Below are 21,587 nucleotides of genomic sequence, written 5' to 3' on the forward strand. Positions count from 1 at the left end.
AAATTTTACTTGATACTATTTTGTGTGTCAAGTGTGTCTCTAACATATGGCATTGGATTGAAAGGTGGAGAGCTCCCCCCAGGACTTTCATTTGAAGAGTGAGAGCCCAGGTCAACCATCTCTTCCTTTCCCACCCAGTTATACTCCCCTGCATGTCTCCATTGTGCCCTTGAGAAGGACAAACACCAAGCAGCACCTGCCACCTTACATCCCCTCACCCTTTGCTTTTCAGCTTTTGTGTGCTGCTTTCCTCCATTAGATTGTAAGTTCCTTGAAGACAGGGGTGGTCTTTTGTCTTTCTTTATATCCCCAGCATGTGCCTGGGACATAGGAGATGATTAATAAATATCTATTGACCGACTGACTGACTATTGACTGATTCATATCTTTAAATGAATCAGTGATGATTCGTTGTCACAAATCACAGCCTTGTCTGTGTCAGAGGGTGCAGGACACTGGAAAGTCAGAGGTCACAGGACTCTTGACACCTTCAAACTTCTCTGAAAGACTATGATCCATAACCTCAGGAAATGACTTTTTTTCTCATTTCTGATTTGTCCCTAACCTGGCATAGTCCTTGCACACTCCTTAGTATATCTGGATATTTTTGTCTAAGTAACTCCAACATAATCCTGTCCGGTGGCCAGTCTTTACAGTTGGTTCTACCTCTTACAGGAGGTAGTGTTTTCCTCACCAGCTGCCTAGACCCAGACTGTCATTTTTGTCCCTGCCCTGCCTTATTTGTCTCAAACTCCCCTAGGTGTCTTCCATTCCTATCTCCTAGTAGGAGGAGAATAAACTACCTTATTCTAAAGCTAGCAACCCTTGCAGACCCATTCACCTGTTTACCATTGCTATAAGCTGACCTCAGTTTTTACCTGCCCAGACTCCCAACTCATTTACACCCAGAGAGGAAACTTTCCCTGCTTAGACCCCAATAACTGAGTCCTATGCGTAACTTCCAGGTTCCCTGCATATGTGAATCCCAAGAAAGCTACTCCAAGTTTGAAATCCTTTGTGGGTCAACATCTACTCAAAACCATAACTCACAAATCCTGCCAATATGTTTCTTTTACTAGGTCAATTTGAATGGTATGACAAAATAAGTAGCAAGAAAGATTCTACCATGTACGTGGGGAGACACTTCTATAAATGAGGGAGAACACATGAAAGGAATAAATGTGTGCAGGGAATATGCATAAAAGAGCACATGTAGAGGATACCTGGGTGGGGCAACTCATGACTTTAACACTTTGGTCACGATGATCTCTCTTGTGATGCAATGCATTACTTTTTTTGTTCATTCTCTGCCCAATGTTTTGGTGGAGATTCTGCTTCTCTCCACTGCCATCCACTGATCTTTGGTTGCAATATGGCTTCTTTCCAACAGGAAGAGGGGCTGCCATCACTTCAGCTGGTAGCTCCAAGAGCTGTTGCAAATCCCAGCCAGCTAACAAGAGAAGCCCTTATACATTTCCAATCTGTCTTTTAAATTCTCTTTCCCTCCTGGACTTCCTAATTCCAAACTCCTATATGGAGTTGGGTTAGTGCCTATCATATCTTTGAGTTGCTAGCCTGGATCCCCCTGTACTTATCCCAGAAGAGAATGCTTTTAACTAAATTGCAAAATTGATGAATGGGAGCTAGAATAGAAAGACTCCTTTCAAAACTGTAATGCTCCTTGTTGACATGGAAATCAACCCAGGGGCAGGCTGAAAAGAGATTAGTAGAACTGGTGAAGTTGGCAACCTCTGTCTCTTTTCCCTCAGGAACTAAATCACTATATACCTTATGTGTGGAAGGTAGATTCCACTTATTCTGCTTAGTAGAGAGAAAGAACCTAGAAGAAAGAGGAAAAATTGTAGGGAGGTAGACTTTGACTTAAGTAAAGAAAAACACAAACAATGACAGCATTTTAGAGTTGGAAAGGACCTCAAAGACCATCTACTCCAACCCCTACCTGGATCAGATCTCTCTACAAGTGGGATATATTGGTTTGGAAAGTCTGGAGTTCCCCTTCACACTAAATGTCTTCAAGTAAAGATATTGTAGAGAAGATTGCTATTTAGGTACAGGTTGGTCTAAATGGTCTCTGAAATTCCATTTGGGTGGGTATGGAAGGGTCCTATCTCCTCATTATTGAAGTGGCTCCAAGAAAGTGAAAGAAATGATTATTTCTCACTTATATTAATAATCAATTATTAAATTAAGATTAAGATTTTCCCTTCCTATTTCCTGATTCAGAAACCAGCCTCTATAGCTTATTCCCATCATCTGAAGGATATTGCTGATAGATAAGATTGCCCAAATCCTTGGGATACCTGCTTTTCAATCTTGGGTGGGACCTCACCCAGCTAGAAGACCTTACAAACAGAAACCAGTCTAGGCAAGATCTTACCCTTAGGAAGTAAGCCATTCTGTTAGAATTTAGGGTGATCCTTATGAAGCTTATGAAGGGGAAAATCAGCCAGAGTAGTCTGGGTAGAGATGGATTCTTTTGTTCAGATTTCTGGAGGCTGCTGAGTCTCATGATTGGGTCATGTTCTAAGTGGGAGGAACTGAAGATTGCCCACCTCTTCATTAATATGTCTATTCCCTCATTGATTGTTAACCAATCAGAGTTGATTTCTACCCTTTCTCAAAGGCTTTTTAAGCATTCATTGTTCTCCAGGGGGTATCTTTGTCTTCCCAGAGTGCCATTGACCTCATTTTATTAACTATTTGCTAGCCATAATTAATAAAATTTATTGTTAGTTACCCAGAAATTATGTCTCTGGGACTTTTCATTCATCACAAGAGGAACATACTACATTTGTATAAGAGGAGAAATGCACCAAGCTGGAAGCGTAACCACTTAGTGTGGTAGAAAGAGTGCTATGTTTAGAGTTAGAGGACCTGAATTTAAATTCTGGTTCTGCTACTTACTAGCTGGTGGACCTTGAGAAAATCACTTTGCTTCTATGGAACTTATTTATTAAAGGAATGGTTTGAATTGATGACTTTTAAAGCTTGTAAATCTATGTTCTACTCCAAAAGAAAAGATGTTTTGGTCATACCTGTGCCCCTACTGTGTGTCTGGGGTATAAAGAGGTAAATCAATACCAAATATAAATTCAGTTCATCAAATATTTATTAAGCATCTCTTCCATGCAAATCACTCTTCTACGGCTGAAAATACGAAGACAAAAATAAGACAGTTCCTGCCCGCAAGACACCATCTATTGAGGGGATATAGTACATATACAAATGAGTAAATAAAAAGGTTATTTGAGGAGGGAGACATCATAAAAGACAGGAGAAGATAAAGGAAGCAGGTGGCACCCAAGGATGACCTTGAAGGAAAATAAGGATGGGTAGAGAGTACATTCTGCTGTGGCAGATTGCTTATATGAGCCCATGATAGGCAACTGATGGAATGTCAAGTTCAGGTAACAGCTAGTAGTCCAGTTGACTGGAACATGAAAGGAGGGAAAAAATAACTAGGATGGAATTAGATTGTTGAGGGCTTTAAATACTAAACTAAGAAATTTTCATTTTATCCTAGAGGCTGTAAGAAGCTACTGTGTAAATAGTAAAGTTGCACAGCCAGGTCTGTTCCTTAGGAATATTACTATGGCAGGTAAGTGGGAGATGGAGTGGAGAGGAGAAAGAATGGACGCAGGGTGAGCAATTACAAGAGTATTACAGTGGTTTATGAGTGAGGAGATGAAAGTCCACCTAAATCAAGGTGATGGCTATGTAAATAGAAAGAAGGAAACTGAAGTGAGAGTTGCCATGAAGTAGAATCAAGAACACTTGCAAACTGATTGTGAGGAGTGAGGGAGAGGAAAGAATCAAGGATGTTTCTGGAGATGTAAACCTGGGTGATTAAGATGATGGTGTCATTAAGACAGAAAGGGAAATTTCAATAAGGGGAGGGAAGATGATTAATTCCATTTGGACATGCTGAATTTGAGATAGAGATAACCTAGCTAGAAATATCCAGCCAGCAAAGTTATTATAGTATGCAGGACTGTAGTCTAATTGAGACACTAGGGCTGAGTACATCATTTAGGCAGAACAATTAAACTCATAGTATCTAATGGGATCACCATGAAAAAAGAGAGGGAATTGCATACAGTTGGAGGGTAGGAAGTGGATGATGATTCCAAAAGAAACTAAGAAGGAGTGATCAGCAGGTGTGAGTAGAACAAGGAGAAAAGAGTGGCAGGAAAACTTAGAGAAGGAGAGTATCAAAGAAAAGGAGTTGGTCAACAGTACCCAAAGCTAAAGAAAGTTCAGAACCAGAAGGCACAGAAACCAGATTCCAAGAAAGTAAGAAGCAAGTGAGGGATGAGTAAATGGAGACAATGAATATTGATAACTTCTATTAGTACTCTTTTTAGGAGTTTGGCAGAGAGAGAGACAGAGACAGAGAGAGACAGACAGAGACAGAGAGAGACAGAGAGAAGAACATAGCTTGAGAGGATGATAGAGTCAATTAAGACTGTAAGGATTAGGAGATACCTGGATGTATTTTTAGACATCAAGAAAGTTAGAGAAATGTGAAAGATGAGAAAAGAAAAGGAATGATCATTGTCTGGAAGAGATGGGGAGGGATGGAACAAAAGGCACCAATAAAAGAAGTAGCCTTGACAAGGAGAAGAGACACCTCTTTTTCAGTGACTGGAACAAAAAAGATGAGTGATAATATAGAAGAATTTTAAACAAGAAGTAATGGAGATGAGAATGCTCATGAAAGATGTCCTCAATTTTCCCCTTGTAATGAGATGTGAATAGTATGCTCCCTGCTATGCCCTGGTTAAAATATGTCATGAAATGATGAACCTGCACCCTGGCCACTTTCAGAGAAACATGTGACTCAACAGTGAAGGGCTTGTCATCTTGGGACAATGGAGAAAACCTCAAGTTGTTCCTTGATCTTTATATGTCGTGACAGCTCAAGGAGAGGAAGATGTGTCACGGTTCTGCTACGGAGGACTGACTTTTAGGTCAGGAAGAGGACCTTAAAGGGACTGTTTCTGTTCTCTCTCTCTCTCTCTCTCTCTCTCTCTCTCTCTCTCTCTCTCTCACTCTCTCTCTCTCTCTCTCCCTGCCCCTTCCTTGTCCTCTCACTCTCATTCTCTCTTTTCTTATCTGCTGATCATACCAGGACTCATAGAGCCTCTTTCTGTGGGAGCTGAAAGGCCCTTCCCTTCCTTCATCTTTGAAACATAGTGACTGGTGGGAATACATGGAGGATGGTATAAATCCTGTGTTGATAAAACATTCTTTTCTGTTCTATTTATTTCTTGAGGTTAAGTATCTTAGAGGAAATCCCAGGATGGACATTTCCAGCCTTGGAGGCAGCCTTGCAAGTTTAAGAGGTTAGGATCTCCTGGGTCCTCAGTCAAAGGTGGCTTAGTCAAAGGAGGAATCACCAGCAACTTCACCAATATTTCTTGAAGAAGATGACCAGCAGCAGTAAGATGGGTCCAATCCATTTGGTTTGCCAGAAGATATGGAACTGACATTTGTTTGGGCAGTACAGTGCTGAGGTAAAGGTGAAATGCTGATTCAACAATCTCACAAAATGCTTCATGTTTTGATGTTTTAAGCACTAGCTTCAATGAAAGACTACCAGTAGTTGTGAGTTATTTTTGCTGCTTGTATAAATCTTGTCAATGTGAGTCTGTTTCTTGTATTAAGAATTTCTTTTGTAGCAGTCCTGTACCTGATTTACATCGTATATTGAGAACCTTTTAAGTCTTCCCTTTTGGTGAGACACTAGATATGAGGAAAACATGGGCTTTAAGTGATTCTTTCTGGGACTCTATAGTGGGAGGGTCAAGAGATGATCTGTGACTCAGGCTCTTCTAGGACTGAATCCCATCTAAGTGCATGGATCCCGACTTGAGAAGGGGACCCTTTGGTAGAAAGGGAAAGAGCAGGAAGCCCAGGGGAGGTTGTGACTGTTACATCAATAAAAAAGGAGATAAAGTTGCCTGCTGCCAATGAGTGAGGAAAGAGGCAGCACTGAAAGTTTAAAAAAAGAAGAAAGATTTAGAATAGCTAATCTGTGAAGTATTTTAGAGAATAAAAGGGAATAAGGAAAGAATAAAAGCATTGCCATGCAGTAGTGGAAGCCCAGCTAAGATGAGATAGCATGAATTTGTGATGGACCCAAGTGACTTTCTTCCAATGGCTTTCAGCAACTTAGGAGTTAGATCACAGAAAAATTCAGTGGTGCTAGTGGTGTTCCAGAGGTCAGGACCAGAAGGACGTGAGCAAACAGCAAAAAGACAAGAGACCAATGGATTCAAAGATGGAAGATAGTACATATCCTCTGTTGGATGAGCTCCCACACCTCTCTGGGTCACATAGAGGGTCAAGGCTATGAAAGGACAAAAACCAAGTTCCAGTCAGGGGACAAATTGGAGGGATTGAGCTACTGAAGAATCAGGTAAGGATAAAGAATAGGTTAGAAGTGAGATAGAGAAAGAAGGATAGAATGTTCTTTTCAGAGAGGGGCATTTCATACTTCAAGATCATAGAAGTGGAAAAATTTTGGGGTGATGGTGAAAGCTAAGGTATGAGATCACCTCATGTATGTGGCTAAGTTGAAGATGCAGGTGATGGGAGTCAGGAAGTTTGGAGAACTGGGAGGCCCCAGGTATGAAGGCAGGGTAGATAGGAAGAGGAAAATTTGAAGGTGAATATTTGACACCTTGAGGGAGTAATGAGAAAGTATCAAAGAGTAATGAGGATGTCAATAGGGTGATATAGATCAATGGAATGAGCCTCAAAGGAGGAGCTGTTCCTGAATGACAATAACAGAGAGAAATCTAAGTGACAGTGGGGAGCAAGGAGTATGCATGTCAACTCTTGACCCAATGTCCCTGGTGACATAAGAGAAGGAACAATTTACAATGGGAGTGAGGTAAGTGGGGTAGAGAGGTTATCTAGGGGTATAGTGTCTTCCAAATAGAACCAAGTTTCCCTTAGCTCAAGGAGATGGAATAGGATAAAGGGAGGGTATTTTAATGATACAGTGAGGGTTCCAGAAGAGAGCAGGGGAGACTGGGAAGAGGAGAAGGGTAGGGCACTGCTGCGTACAGGTATGAAATCATGAACAGAGAAGCAAAGCAAGGGGTTTTCACTTCAGCATCAATGGAAATATGGGGGCAGCAGATGGCAGTTTGTTAGTTGTAGGGCAGGGGAAGTAACCAGCTGATTGTGGTTTCCAACTTTCTGGGTAGCATGATGAGTCAGCGTTGGGGCCAAATACTGCAGTGTTGACTGGCTCAATCCAGCCTCCCAAAGTTTTGACCTTTTATGGTCTTCTTTTATGATCCACCAATGCTCTGCACTGAGGTGCCAAGATATCAGGCCAGGTACATCTTTCAGCTCTGCCTTGACTCACACATATTTGTCACATATGCATTGAGATCAGATACACTGAACTGAAGCGAATCAATGAGGCTAGGCAGTGGTCAGAGGAGACTTGGGAGGTCAAGAGATATCAGCATCGTGAGGAACCAGAGCAGAGGCAGGAGATGCTGGGATGGGGAGAAGGGCTCCATCCTCATTGCTGCTGCTGCCAAGAGAAAGAAAGACCAGGTACACATGGAGGAAGGAAGACACAGAGGGAAGAAGAGAGAAGACAGAGAAGCACAAAGAGAAAGACGGAGAAAAAAGCACAAAGAGAAAATGAGACAGGCAGGGACATGAGAGATATGAGAGAGAGACAGAGAGAAAGAGAGAGAGACAGGGAGAAAGAGAGAGAGAGACAGAAACATGGAAACAGAGAAAGAGAGAGAGACAGAGACAAAGACAGAGAGAAAGAGAGAGAGAGAGAAACATGGAGACAGACAGAGAGAGAGAGAGATCAGAGAGAGACAGAGAGAAAGAGAGAGAGAGATGAGAGAGAGAAAGAGACAGAGAGACGGGGAGAAAGAGAGATAGGCAGGGACATAGTGGCATAGAGAAAAAGAGGAACAGAAAGTAAGACAGAGGAAAGTAGACAAAGATACAAAGAGAGGGAAGGACAGAGAAGAAAACAGAGAGATCAGGGCAGAGAGTGAGACAGGAATAAAAAGAGAGATGGAGGGAATGAGAGACCCAGTGAGACAGAAACAAGAATGGGACATACAGAGAGAGATGGAAAGAAAGACAGAGATAAAAACATGCCAACAGAAAGAGAGACAGAAAGAGAAACAGGGAGAAAAGATGGAATAAGACATAAAGAGGGAGAGATGGACAAAATGAGACAGAGATGGATGAATGGAGGGAGGGGGAGAGAGAGAGAGACAAAGAGAGAGAGATGAGGGAGAGAGAGATGACAGAGAGAAAGAGAGAGAGACAGAAACATGGAGACAGAGAGAGATGAGAGAGACAGAGAGAAAGAGAGAGAGAGAGACAGGGAGAAAGAGAGAGAGATGAGAGAGAAAGAGAAAGAGAGAGAGATGAGAGAGAAAGAGAAAGAGAGAGAGACAGAGATAAAGAGAGAGATGAGAGAGAGAGACAGGGAGAAAGAGAGAGGCAGGGAGAAAGAGAGAGAGACAGAAACATGGAGACAGAGAGAGAGAAAGAGAGAGAGACAGAGAGAAAGAGAGAGAGATGAGAGAGAGATATGAGAGAGAGACAGAGAGAAAGAGAGAGAGACAGAGAGAAAGAGAGAGAGAGACAGAAAAATGGAGACAGAGAGAAAGAGAGAGAGATGAGAGAGAGAGAGAAAGAGAGAGAGAGACAGGGAGAGAGAGAGACAGAAACATGGAGACAAAGAGAGAGAGAAAGAGAGAGAGAGACAGGGAGAAAGAGAGAGAGGCAGAAACATGGAGACAGAGAGAAAGAGAGAGAGAGACAGGGAGAAAGAGAGAGAGGCAGAAACATGGAGACAGAGAGACAGAGAGAAAGAGAGAGAGATGAGAGAGAGAGAGAAAGAGAGAGAGAGACAGGGAGAAAGAGAGAGAGACAGAAACATGGAGACAGAGAGAGAGAGAGAAAGAGAGAGAGACAGAGAGAAAGAGAGAGAGAGATGAGAGAGACAGGGAGAAAGAGAGAGAGATGAGAGAGACAGAGACAGAAAAATCAAGAGAGAGAGAGAGAGAGAGAGAGAGGGAAAGAAAGAGAGAGAGAAATGGAGAGAGTCAGAGAAAAAGAAGCAAAATGAGATGGAGAAGGCTCATAGCAAAGACAGACAGATAGTTTGAGAAGCAAAAGAGATAGAAGCAGAAACAGAGACAGATTTTTTTAAGAAGTGACATAGATAGAGAAAGAGAAACTGACACTCCCAGCCTCCCTCCAAAACATTTAAAATCCCCAGTTCTAGACCCCTGCCTTCACAGGAGTCTGTCATTCTTCAGCTGAGGAGTGGGAGATGTGTATGCAGGTAGATTGGTCCATGGGTTAGGGAGGGAACCAGAGACACAGTGCTGTATCTAGAAGGATCCCACATCCAGAGACTACCAGCTCCTTCCTTCACCCCTGGTTCTACCACTAGTTGATTCAAGGTGTTACCTCTGGCAATTCTGTCCCCACCTCACAGGGGCTCGCCTTCCTAATCTATACTGAGCTGCATTTTCTTTCCCCTTGGCCTCCCCAGCCTACAAGAACTCCTGAGATGAGGGAAGGAGGAGTAATGTCACTAAGCTCGACCCATGCCAGTCTTCCCCCAGCTGGTCTGTCACAACACCCCCAAATCCACCATTCATTTGTGCTTGCTTTGGGCTAAGCCATTAAAAAAGAGGGAGCTAGCGAAGAAAGTGTTATGGTCTGGAGCATCCCAAGACCTGAGCACAAATCTGCACTCCTTTACTGGTTCACTGGGCAGGTTGCTCCTCCTTCCAGGCCTCATTTTCTTTCTCTACAGAAAAGACAGGCATAATAATATTTTCCCTGCATATCTCAAGGACATCAAAGGAGATCCAAGGCAGAAGACTTTTATCAACTTGAAAGGGCTAGAGATGTCTGAGGTGGGATCAGAATGCAAATCCCTTTCATAGAAAATCTCAGAACTCTTATTTTCTAGAGCCTCTGAAGGTTTATATGAAGGTATAACAGGTTTCTTTTCATTAGGTCACCTGTGAAGTAGGTACTACAATTACCTATATACAGCTAAAGAAATTGATTCTCAGGAAGGTTAAGTGAAATACAGTATCCATGGTAAGTAATAGAGTCAGAACTTGAATCCACAGCTTTTCAGTGCTATTATCTATGTATGTCTTTTAACCTAACTTTCCCCCTCTCCTACCCACTGCCCTTCCTTCCCTCCCTACCAGCTCCATCAGACAAAGACTAAGACATTCAAATTTTCTATCTCAGCATTAAACATATGTGTTTGTATACAGTAGATGCTTAATGAATGATGAATTAAGCAAAGTTGAATTTTGTCTCTGGGCCTTACTATCTACCTTGGACAGTTACTTAACTTATCTGTGCCTCAGTTTCCTTATCTATAAAATGAGGAGGTTGGACTAGATGGCTTCCATGGTCCTTCCCAGATTCATATCTATGATCCTATGATCTTCATTTGATTAACTATCATTTATTAAATACCTACTATTGATTAGGCCATGTACTAGGATCTGTAGAAGAGGCTGACGAAGAAAACCAAGGCCCTGCCTGAGGAGTTCAGAGTCTAGCAAGCGGCTAAGCCAGGGACATCTATGTCTGTTGTGCCAGGCGGGGCAAGTCCTAGGTCATTGAAGGGGCCCCAACAAAGTGTTATGGACTGAGGGATTGGAGAAGACCAGAGGAGACTTCCTGAGGGTGGCCTGTGAAGCATGGATAAGGTTTCAATAGCCATTAGTGATAGGTGAGTACCTTCCTAGGGAGGAGGAGAAGCCTTATGTGAACAGTCAGGATGTATTCAGGGGGATAGTGAATTCTTCACTTTTTTAGGGATGGGAGGAAAGTCAACAGGAGTAGGGAAGGGAGATGACTCTAATACGGGAGGCTGACACCAGACTGTTTAGGCTGGGGACGCTTTTGGGGGCCAGCAGGAATAATGATAGGTTCCTCAGTGGGGAAGGAAATGGTCAGATCGGGGCTGTAGGATGTCTATCCTGGACCTACCAATGTATAAGATGGAAGGAGCAGGGCCCACTGAAGATAAGGAGACTGATGAGACAGATGTAGCCAGGAAGGGGAAGGCTTAGAATCCTTGGCAGCTAGTGCCTTGCCCCCTCTGAGGGTACCTTGCTTCTGTTTAGTGTGTGTTCTGACTTCCCCTGCTAGAACATAAGCTCCCTGAGGGCAGATTGTTTTGATTCCATCTTCTTGACCCCCACACCCAGCACAGTCCCTGGAATATGCAAAGTGCTTAATAAATGCTCACCCATTGATTGATTGATCAAGTGGAATGGGGGATGGACAGTTATGAGAGACTTTGAGGAGGACGAAGGAAGATGATGTCAGGATTGACTGGGTGTAGGAGGACAGTTGCCAAAGAGGCAGCTAGGTAGAGCTAGATAGAGCACTGGGTCTGGAGTCAAGAAGATCTCAATTCAAATCTGGTCTCAGACACTTACTAGTTGTGTGACCTTGGGCAAGTCACTTAACCTCTCTATGCCTCAGTTTTCTCAATTGTAAAACAGGGATAATAATAACATTTACCTTACAGAGTTGTGGGGATCAAATGAAATCATGTTCACAAGGCATTTGGCCTAGTGCCTGGCACGTAGTAGGTACTTAATAAATAATTGTTTTCTTCTTTCTTTCCTTCTAAACACAATGTTCAGAGAACAGAATTTGGAGGGACTGGGAAGTAAGTAGGGAGAAAAGAAGAGTTATTTGCCATAGGCACACAGGAAAGAAATAGAATGTAAGAGGTGAAAGGAACCTTAAAACATAGAACCTTAGACCTGGAAGGACACCAGAAGATATAGTTGGAAGGGATTTTTGAGCCCAACCTTCCCACTTCACACATGGAGAAACTTCATCAGTAACCCAGAGAAGGGAGGTATCAAGGTTACACAGCAAGTTAGTGGCATGGTAAAGACTCAAACGTGGGTCTCCTACATCCCAGGCCAGGGCTATTTCTGACATAGCACTCTCCTCCTCCCCCAGGAATTTCCCTAGACTTGTTTATTCTAGGGTAGACACTTAGTAGATTCCATTTCATCCATCCCCAATATAAAGAAACTGAGACTTAAAAGGACCTAGGTTACTTATAAGTTACCAAGATAACACAGCGAACAAGAGACAGTAACTTGGTCCTTTCTTTTGCTGCCTAACCTGACACACGAGATCCCAGGGCATAATCATTTTCCCCTATAATGACCCAAAGCCCTGGCTTGTCTTACCTGAATTATTTTGTTTGCAGTGTCTTGAAGTACATTGCTTGTCTGGAAAAGAATAAAACAGTGAAAATGGAGAGAATGCTAGACTCTCAGAGTGGGAAGAAATCTCAGAGGCTGCTTGGAGCTGATCTTTTACAATGCCCTTGATTGGTGGTCTTCCTGTCTCCCCTCATTATAGTAAAGGGAAGGAAGCTCAAATATCCTGAGGCAGCCCATGCCACCTCCAAAAAGCTTTAATTGAGAGGAAGCATTTCTTTTAATTGATCCTAAACCTGTCCATCCTCAATTTCCACCCCATTGCTCCTAGTTCTACTGTCTAGGACCAAGCAGGACAACTACAAGATAGGCAGCTAGTGGATAGACTTCTGGGCCTGAAATTCAGGAAGACCTGAGTTCAAATCCAGCCTCAGACTGGCTATGTAACCCTGGGCAAGTCACTTAACTTCTGTCTGCTTCAGTTTCCCCAACTGGGGATAATAGCATCTCCCTCCCATGGTTGTTGTGAGGATAAAATGAGATAATGTTTATAAAGTGCTTTGTAAACTTTAAATTGATAATATAAATGTGCTTGAAAAGTGCTTTGTGCTACATAATGTAAATCCTTGAAGAAAGCTACCTTGAAGAAAGCTTACCCCAAGACTGTTCTTCTCATTTCCGCCATATATCCCTCAGATGACATCATTCCCAGTTTCCTCACAATGGTGGTTGTTCTGTGCTAAATAAATGCTCCTATGAAAGTGGCAATGAGGCCATTGGGCTCAGGTTGGGGGATGGGGGTTGGGGGTGGGTAGAGGGAAGCCATAGCGCACAAGAGCACCAGACCTGGAATCAGGGAGACCTAAGTTCAAATTCAACCTCAGACACCAAACAGCTATGTGACCTTGAACAACTTACTTCATCTCTGCCTGCCTCAGTTTCCTCATCAATAAAATGGGGATAATAATAGCACCTACCTCCCAGGGCTGTTGAGGATAAAATGAGTTTACTTGCAATGTGCTTTGCAAATTCAAAGTGCTACATAAGCGCTAGCTATTATGAAGATGTCTTTCTGAAAATCTGGTGGCCAGATGTGCTCTGGCCAGAGCAGAGGACAGTGTGGCTTTCAATTCCTGAATTCTGGACAGTAATGCCCCACTTTGCCCAATCTAGGACTGCATTACCTTCTTTAGGTAACACACCACACTGATGATTCATGGTGTTGTTCGTTAGTCATATCTGTGACCTCATGGACCACCCCATGGACCTACTGTCCATGGGGTTTTCTTGGCAAGGCTATGGAAATGGTTGTCATTTCCTTCTTCAGTGGATTAAGACAAACGGAAGTTAAGTGACTTGCCCAGGGCCACTCAGCTAAGATGTCTGAGGCTAGATTTGAACTCAGGTCTTCCTGACTCTAGGTCCAGTGTTCTCTCCACTTAGTCAGCCAGCTGCTTCCTTAACACATAGTGATCTTTTTCACAGGAATTGCTGAACAACCATTACCTCTGAGTGGTTTATTTTTGTTTGGTTGGTTTTTTTAACCCAAGTCCAGGAGTTTCATTGGAGTAGACTTCTGGGTCTCAAGGGTGCCCTGGGGGTGCCAAGATAGGGCCCTGACAAGTAGAGGATTTTCATGGGATGGGGGTAGGGCATCAAGAGACCTGAGGCTTTGGGCAGAAGCCCAGACTGGCATAGGCAAGGTGACCCAGACTGGAGGAAGTTATCAATGTATATTATGTATACCTGGTCTGGTCAAGGCAAGGGCCATACCTCCCCTTCAAGCCAAGTGTTCCTTAAGGCAGATCTCTCAGCCTCGGGGCTTCTGGGGAGTGAGGGCTCTATTACCTTTGATATACTCGCAGTTAAAAGTGCTGGCCTTGTCCTGGGCTTTGAGGTAGATACGAACTGGGCCTTGAGCGGGTAATGAAGCATTGATCACACGGAAAGTCTCATAGGGAGGAATCAGTACCTCCTCCTCCCCAGGAAAGAAGGAATAGCCCTTAATAACTACCCCCTGACAAGTCCAGATGCCAAAGAAGGTGTCGTCTCCAAACTGGTGAGCAGCAGCATCCATAAGGGAAGCTGAGGCAAAGCCTCCCAGGCGAACAATGGCCCCTGGCCCCATAGGCCGGAAGCGGACCCCATGTATTCCCCGGTAGACCTGACGGCACCTGGGCTGCTGCCCTGAACCCAGCAGTCTCAGAGCCTCTGTGAGCAGGAAGTGAAGAGTCTTAAAAGGAAAATATCGGAGGTAATAAGCTCGGGACCTGCCAGCCTCTCTCACCGCTGCATTGAACTCTCGATGCAGGGGGCTATTGGCTGTGTAGGCCAGGAGGGCCACGGCATGTTCATCCCTGAAGCCCGGCGGTGGTAGTCGTCGAGAGGTAGGCATCCCCTTTAGCTCCCAGTCCCGGCGCTCCTGCCAACGGGCAGCTGCCGATATCCAGGCCTCTGCATAGACGGGGCTTGCATAGAACTCAGTTCGGTTGAGGTCAGGGAGGGCCGCTTCCATGGCTGCCACACAGCCTGCATACTGGTCATCAAAGGAGGCTGGTGCCATATCCAGAGGAGACTCTCGTGAGAAGACGTCATGGTGGGAGACCTGATGGCTCCAGACCTGCAAGGAAAGAAGCATCACCATGTTTCAGCCCCTGTCCAGTCTTCACCTCCTTGGCCTCAGAGACAAAAAGCACAACTCAAAGAGACTAGGGGCTGAGAGCATCTGACTAGAAGCTCTCAGAAGACAGGGGCCTTGTCTTCTTTTCAGACCAAGGACTCTCTGAGGGCAGAGACCATGCCCCTCCCCTCAGAATGGGGTCCCCCTGAGCACAAGGGTCAGCTTTTCTCCTCCTCTATCTCAGCTGGGGACAGAGACAGGCATGTACCTTTGGGGTTTCCACTAGAAGAAGGGCTGCCAGCAACAGGGACGTGACTGTGTGGGCCTGCATTGTCCGTCCGTCTGTCTGTCCCCCAGAGTCAAGGTCAGAGCCAGGAAGATCTGGAGGGAAAGCAGAGGAGGCAAGAAGAAGCTGAACCTGAAAGTTCTTATTGTCTTTCTTCATAGGACAACAGATCTAGAGCTAGAAAGGGAGCTCTCTGTCACCCAGTCCCATCTTCTTTATTTTACAGATAAGGAATCAGAGACTTGACCCAAATCCTGCAGTTGGTAGATAAGAGAGCTGGATTCCAAACCAGGTCCTCTGACTTCTCAGGCCTCGACTTATCCATTATACCTGAGGGTCCTTTCCAGCTACTTGACCCACCCTTCCCCAATTCAACCAACAGTGATATCCTCTGATCCAGGGAGATCTGGGTTCACTTCCCAGTGTTGGAGGCAGCCCTCTTAGATGATAAATTGCAGAGAATATGCCAACCTGAACTGGTGAAAGGCATTTCCCTATCTCAAGGAAATCACAGTGTCCCTATCTCTACCATCCTGAGTCCTTGCGCTCAATACTGGAGATGCAGAGAAAGGAAAAAAATTACAAAACCCAGTCCATGATCTGAAGAAGCTGCTTGTCTGATGAGGACTGGGTTATGTAATGAGAAGGGGGAGACAAGGTACTCTGATAAAATGTATAGAGGGGTCCACCTTAGGAGGGCTTGTGGCACTTGGGCTGGGTCTTGAAGGCAGAGAGGATGTGGACGAAGGAATAAAGGAGGGCAGCTTTGGAAAAGTGAGATTGGACAAGAGCTAATAATCTAGTTTGGCTGGAATGGAGGAAGTGAAGGAAGGCAATGGGAAATACAGAATATAATAGTTAATTGGAACAAGAGTTCAGAGATCTTTGAACAGCAGGCTGGGGAACTTGTATTTTATCTTCTAGACAGTGGGGAGCCAAGGAAGATTTCTGAGGGAAGGAGTGACATGGTAACTCTACAGAGGGACCAGGACCATTTAGAGGACATGAAGTTAGGTTACATAGTAGATAGAGTGATAGAACTGGACTCAGGAAGATCTAAGTGAAAATTCTGCTTCAGACACTTACTGGTTGTGTGATCCTGGGCAGGTCACACACTGAGTTGCTATGAGGATCAAATCAGATAATACATAATAGATTGTATATACCCACAAACAAAACAGATTTTATATACATATGTATGTATATATATATATACATACATACATACATATATATATATATATATGTGAACCTTGAAGTGCTATATAAATGCCAGCTATGATTCTTATTTTCATCCAGGGTCTTTCCTGGATTTAGCAGTAGTCAAGTGCTTAAATAATGCTTGTTGACTTGACTGGGCTATGCTAAGGAGTAAAAGTGGCACCCCAGTCTAGAAGATCAGCTCACTTTTCAGTCTTGTTTGACTCTTCGTTGACTGTTTGGGGTTTTCTTGGCAAAGATATGAGGATGGTTTGCCATTTCCTTCTTCATTTACAGATGAGGGAACTAAGGCAAACAGTGACTTGCTCAGGGTCACACAGCTAGTGAGTGTCGGAGGCCAGATTCGAATTTAGGTCTGCCTGATTCCAGGCCTAATGCTCTATCCACTGCACCACCTAGCTGCCCCAGAGGGTCACTTGCATTAGACTAAATACATACATGAGGAAATCTATGCTGGAGGTGACGGTTCTGAAAGCATCCAAGGATTATTTGACAGAAGATCTCAGGGAGTGAAAGATGTTAAAAGAATAGAAAAAACCATGGAGGAGATTAATATCCTGGCCTCCCCCCCAAAAAAAAGTGATTGAGAAAACATTAGTAGTAACTATTGATCCATGCACCTATCATCTCATCTTTATAAAGTCCTTACAAGGATGATCTATCAGAGGCATCCCTGATAAAAATATGAGATGGAAATAGGAGACTTTTGGACATTTTTCTGCAGCAGAACTCATCTTTAGTCAAACCCTTACCTGGGGCAGAGAGTGCTGGGCCTGGGATCAGAAAGACCTGATTTTAAATCCAGTCTCCAGCACTTATGAGCAACTCAACTCATTTCACTTCTGTCTGCCTCAGTTTCCTCATCTGTAAAATAAGGATGATAATATCACCTATCCCACAGAGTTGCAAAATACTCTTAACATAGTATCTTGACACATAGTAGGTGCTGTATAAAGGCTAACTATTATTATTTTCATTACCATCATCAAACAATTGACTGAAAGGTGAGTAAAATAGGACCCTGCTATATTTGTTATGTGTTGATTGCAAAAAAGAAAACAAAAAAAACCTGAATGTATAAAACAAAACTCACCAAGAAGAAATCTTTCATACGTATCTTAATATCTTATAATTATAGTATTAATTAATATTTTGCATTAATATTATTATATTAATTATATTATATAATATATTAGCATCTTAATATAGATGGATGGATAATATATTAATATATTTATTTATGTCAATATATTAATAACTTACTATATTGTATTATTATATTATATAATATAGTGACATCTTAATATATTTATAGAATACCTTAAAATTTGCAAAGTACTTTATGCACGTTATCTCATTTGATCCTCACAACAGCCCTCTGACATAAGCAATGTTATTACTCTCATTTTATAGGGGAGGAAACTGAGTCTGAGAGAGTTTAAGTGACTTGCCCAGGGTCACACAATCCAAGGCAGGATTTTGAACTCAGATCTTTCTGACTCCATGTCCAGCTCTCTATCCACTGGGCCATCTAGGTTCCTCAGGTCACCAAACAGATAATGGAAAGAGGCTGCAGCATATTTCCAAAGACAACTTATGCTCAAGAAGCTACATAAGTGGTGTCATGAAGGAAATGTAGGATCAGAAAAGGTAGATCAGTCATGTGGCAAGAATAAGGGATAACAGATGGATGGCTCAGTACCTACAAAATGAAAAAAAAAAGACCTAAAAAGGAATTCCTCCATCGCATTAGGTACCTCTTCTGTGGAGAATCTAAGATGAGAATGTATAGATGGGTTGCAACCTGAACCAGTGGAGAGAATATTCATATTGATGAGATCCATTGAAATAAGAAAATACAGTATCATATAAATTATTTCATCTGTTCCTTGATAAAGGAATAATGATAAATCACCAATAATATAATCTCTTAAGGTTTTGAAAACTTTCCTCCTTGCTGTGAAGTAGAGAAAATAAGAGGTATTCTCTCCCACTTTACAGATGAGGAAACTGTGTCTTAGAGAACAGAAATGACTTGTCCAAGGTCACCTGTCTGGTACATTTCAGAACTGGGATTCAAACTAAGGGCTTTTGATTTCACACACTGAGTTCTTTGCAGCTACAGACCAGGTAGAAGCCAAACACAGGGCACTCCATCTTCGACTCCATACCTTTTCAATGGCTATTCCCTATTCCTGGAACATTCTCTCTTCTCAATTCTGGCTCCTGCCTTCAAGTCCCAGCTAATATCCCACCTTTTACAGGAAGCCCCTTAATGCTTGTGCCTTCTATTTATCCTGTATATAGTTTGTTTGTACGTAGTTGTTTGTATGTTGTCTCCTCCTTTTGAATGTAAACTTCTGGAGGGCAGGGACTGTCTTCTACCTCTTTTTGTATCCCTGGCACTTAGCACAGTGCCTGGCACATAGTAGGCACTTAATAAACACATATTAATTGATTGCTGTCTTCCTCATTAGACTGATTTTCTTGAGAGCAGGGATTATTTTTTGCCTTTCTTTGTATCTCCTATTACTAGCATGGTACCTGGCACATAGAAGGTACTTAATAGATATTTATTGAATATTGACACCAAAACAGGGAATGGTAAGCTGCATGAGTGAAGAAAAAGTCTCAGGTCCAGGATGACTTCCTTTTCTTCCCATCCAAGCAAGATATTAGGAAAAAGACTGCATCCTAGAGTTGTCATCTGAAACATCAATGAAACTGACTCTAAATTCACATTATCGCATACTTGGATGAGCTCTCAGAGGGTATCTAGTTAAATCCATGTTTGAACAGGAATCCTTTCTTTCCAACAAGTGGCCTCCCAGACTGTGCTTGAAGTCTCCCAGTGATGGGGATCCCACTGTCTTTCAAAATGCACCATTGCACATTTCAGAAAAAGCTGGAAAGACTTATACAAACTGAAGCAAAGTGAAATGAACAGAACCAGGAAAACATTGTATAAAGTATCACTAACATCATGTGATAATCAACTATGAATGACTCAGTTTTCCTCAGCAACACAATGATCCTATCCATATCCAGATAAAGAACTGATGGACTCTGAAGGCAGACTGAAGCAAATTTTTTTCACTTACTTTATTCTTTCCTATGGTTTTTTCCCCTTTTGATCTGTTTCTTCTTCCACAACCGTGATGAATATGGAAATATGTTTTACATGACAGCATATGTATAAATTATGTCAAACTGCCTACCATTTTCAGAAGAGGGAAGGGGAAGGAGGGAAAAAAATTTGGAACTCAAAATTTTGTGAAAATGAGTGCCAAAAATTTTCTTGATATGTAATTGTGGGAAAAATAAAATTCTACTTAAAGAAAAAAATTAAAAATTAAAGCAAAGTGCCCCATTGCACTTTTGGATAGCTCTAATTGTTAGCAAATTTAAGCATGATGCTCCTGAATAGGATATGGTAGGGAAGGGAGGGGAAAGAGGGCTTATTGCCTGATGTCATATTTCTTAGTGGACATAGCTCTAAAAGCAGGGGCCCCTAGACCAGTCCTAGCCTCAGCCCTGTCTTGCCCTCCTCCCTGGCCTGGAATTCACACCCTAGGTTTGATTAACATTGGTCCATTCCCCCTCTTCTCACAATTGTGCTAGAATACAGACCTTGGAAGTGTCCCCTCTATAACCTGACTTTCCAGTCTCTTTTCCCTCCTCATCCCACCTTCCTATCTTTCTGTTGAATTAGAAAGAACCCTAAGTGAGGAGTCTAGAGATGTGGGTTTTAGTCTTGGCTCTATCACTAACTTACTGGTGACCTTTAACAAGCCCCTTCTCCTTACTTGACCTCAGGTTTGGGATCTCTAAGATCTTGGAGATGTCTGATCCCCCTTTCTCTGTCTCTCTATCTCTCTGTATCTTTGTCTCTCTATCTCTTTCTCTCTCTGGCTCTGGCTTTCTTTTTTCTCGGTCTCTCTCTGTCTTTCTCTCATACCGCCCCCCCCCACCCCTGTCAGCCCTGAAGAACCTCTCCCTACTAACTCTTCCAACCTTCAGCACCCTCCTTCCCAGTATAGAAATTTGTACCCCTTACCTGGACCTCCTCATGGGTAGAGGACAAGGGAGGGGAAGGCAGGTATTGAGCTCCAGGGCTCCAGGCCCAGGGGAGGAGGAGTTTCTTTTATATAAGAACCCCTCTTCCCTCATTTCTCCTCCCCTTTCTCCCCTTTCCTACAAATGCTTGGAAACTAATCTCCCCCCTCCTCTGCCTTCTATTTCTGGATGGGCTCCTTCCTGCCCAGGTCCCAATTTGGCCCTGAGTCTGCCCCTCCCTGGCGTGTTTTCCTGGTTGCAGAATGGAGAGTTGGACATACAAGTGTCTGAGATAAAAATAAATTGGATAGGGGACTGAAAAAAAATCAGGCAACGGACTAAATAGATTAATCAGGGGTCTAAAAAGAAGTCAGGAAGAAGGTTGGGAAGAAATCTAGAAGGAAATCAGCTTGTGGAATGAAAATAAATTAGGAAGAAGACAAAAGAAATCAAAGACTAGTTAAAGAAAATCCAGTGTAGGGTTAAGAAGATATCAGGCAGCAGTCCAAAAGAAAACAAGATAATAATTCATAGCATGCTGCTCTATAGTTTATAAACTCCATTTTCCTTCCTTTTTTCTTTTTTGAAAATGAGGATATCAATTGACTTTCTCTAATATTGCAGTTCCTCTCCCATTCTCTATGGTCTTTCAAAGGTCAATTGACAATGGCTCAGTAATCACATATTCTAGGTCTTTCATTACTGAGATTGTATTTCATTGGGCCAGATGGCTTGAACTCATCAAAGACAGCTAGGAGATTTCTTACTATCTTCTAACCTATCTTGGATATTATTACCGTCTTAGCAGCCATATTCATTCTGCCCTTTCCAGTCCAGGGATCATTCCTTTTAGCAGTTAGATGGTACAATGGATAGAGACCTGGGTCTGGAGTCAGGAACACCCAAGTTCCAGCCTCAGACACTTATTTCCTGTGTGACTCTGGAAATGTTACTTGTTTCTTTTGTCTTTCTTAGTTTCTCAACTTTAAAATGGGGATGAAAATAGCACCTCATAGGGTTGTTGTAAGGATTAAAGGAAAGAGTACTTGTAAAAGTGCCTAGCACATAGTGGGGACTTAATAAATGCTCTTTTTTTCCCTTTCCCTTCTCCTTTAGCAAAGAAAACAGGAGCAAAATAAGAATTTAG

General features: G+C 42.8%; 1 protein-coding gene across 3 annotated transcripts; it reads right to left on the reverse strand.

The window, feature by feature from the left end:
• Window positions 1–3,112: 3,112 nt before the first annotated feature.
• ART1 (ADP-ribosyltransferase 1) lies at window positions 3,113–20,530 on the reverse strand. 3 transcript variants are annotated; one of them, XM_072610275.1, is made up of 5 exons: window positions 20,442–20,522; window positions 15,146–15,258; window positions 14,106–14,877; window positions 12,285–12,326; window positions 3,113–7,576 (listed from the first exon to the last, which is right to left on the reverse strand). In XM_072610275.1, the coding sequence occupies exons 2-5, from the start codon at window positions 15,206–15,208 to the stop codon at window positions 7,473–7,475; spliced, it is 981 nt and encodes a 326-aa protein (XP_072466376.1). In that variant the 5' UTR covers window positions 15,209–15,258; window positions 20,442–20,522; the 3' UTR covers window positions 3,113–7,472. The 3 variants fall into 3 exon arrangements, with proteins under 3 accessions (XP_072466376.1, XP_072466377.1, XP_072466378.1); XM_072610276.1 differs by lacking the exon at window positions 20,442–20,522 and adding an exon at window positions 17,137–17,405; XM_072610277.1 differs by lacking the exon at window positions 15,146–15,258 and having other exon boundaries at window positions 20,442–20,530.
• Window positions 20,531–21,587: the final 1,057 nt, after the last annotated feature.

This window comes from Notamacropus eugenii, chromosome 5 (assembly GCF_028372415.1).
Source record: "Notamacropus eugenii isolate mMacEug1 chromosome 5, mMacEug1.pri_v2, whole genome shotgun sequence".
NCBI lineage: Eukaryota > Metazoa > Chordata > Mammalia > Diprotodontia > Macropodidae > Notamacropus > Notamacropus eugenii.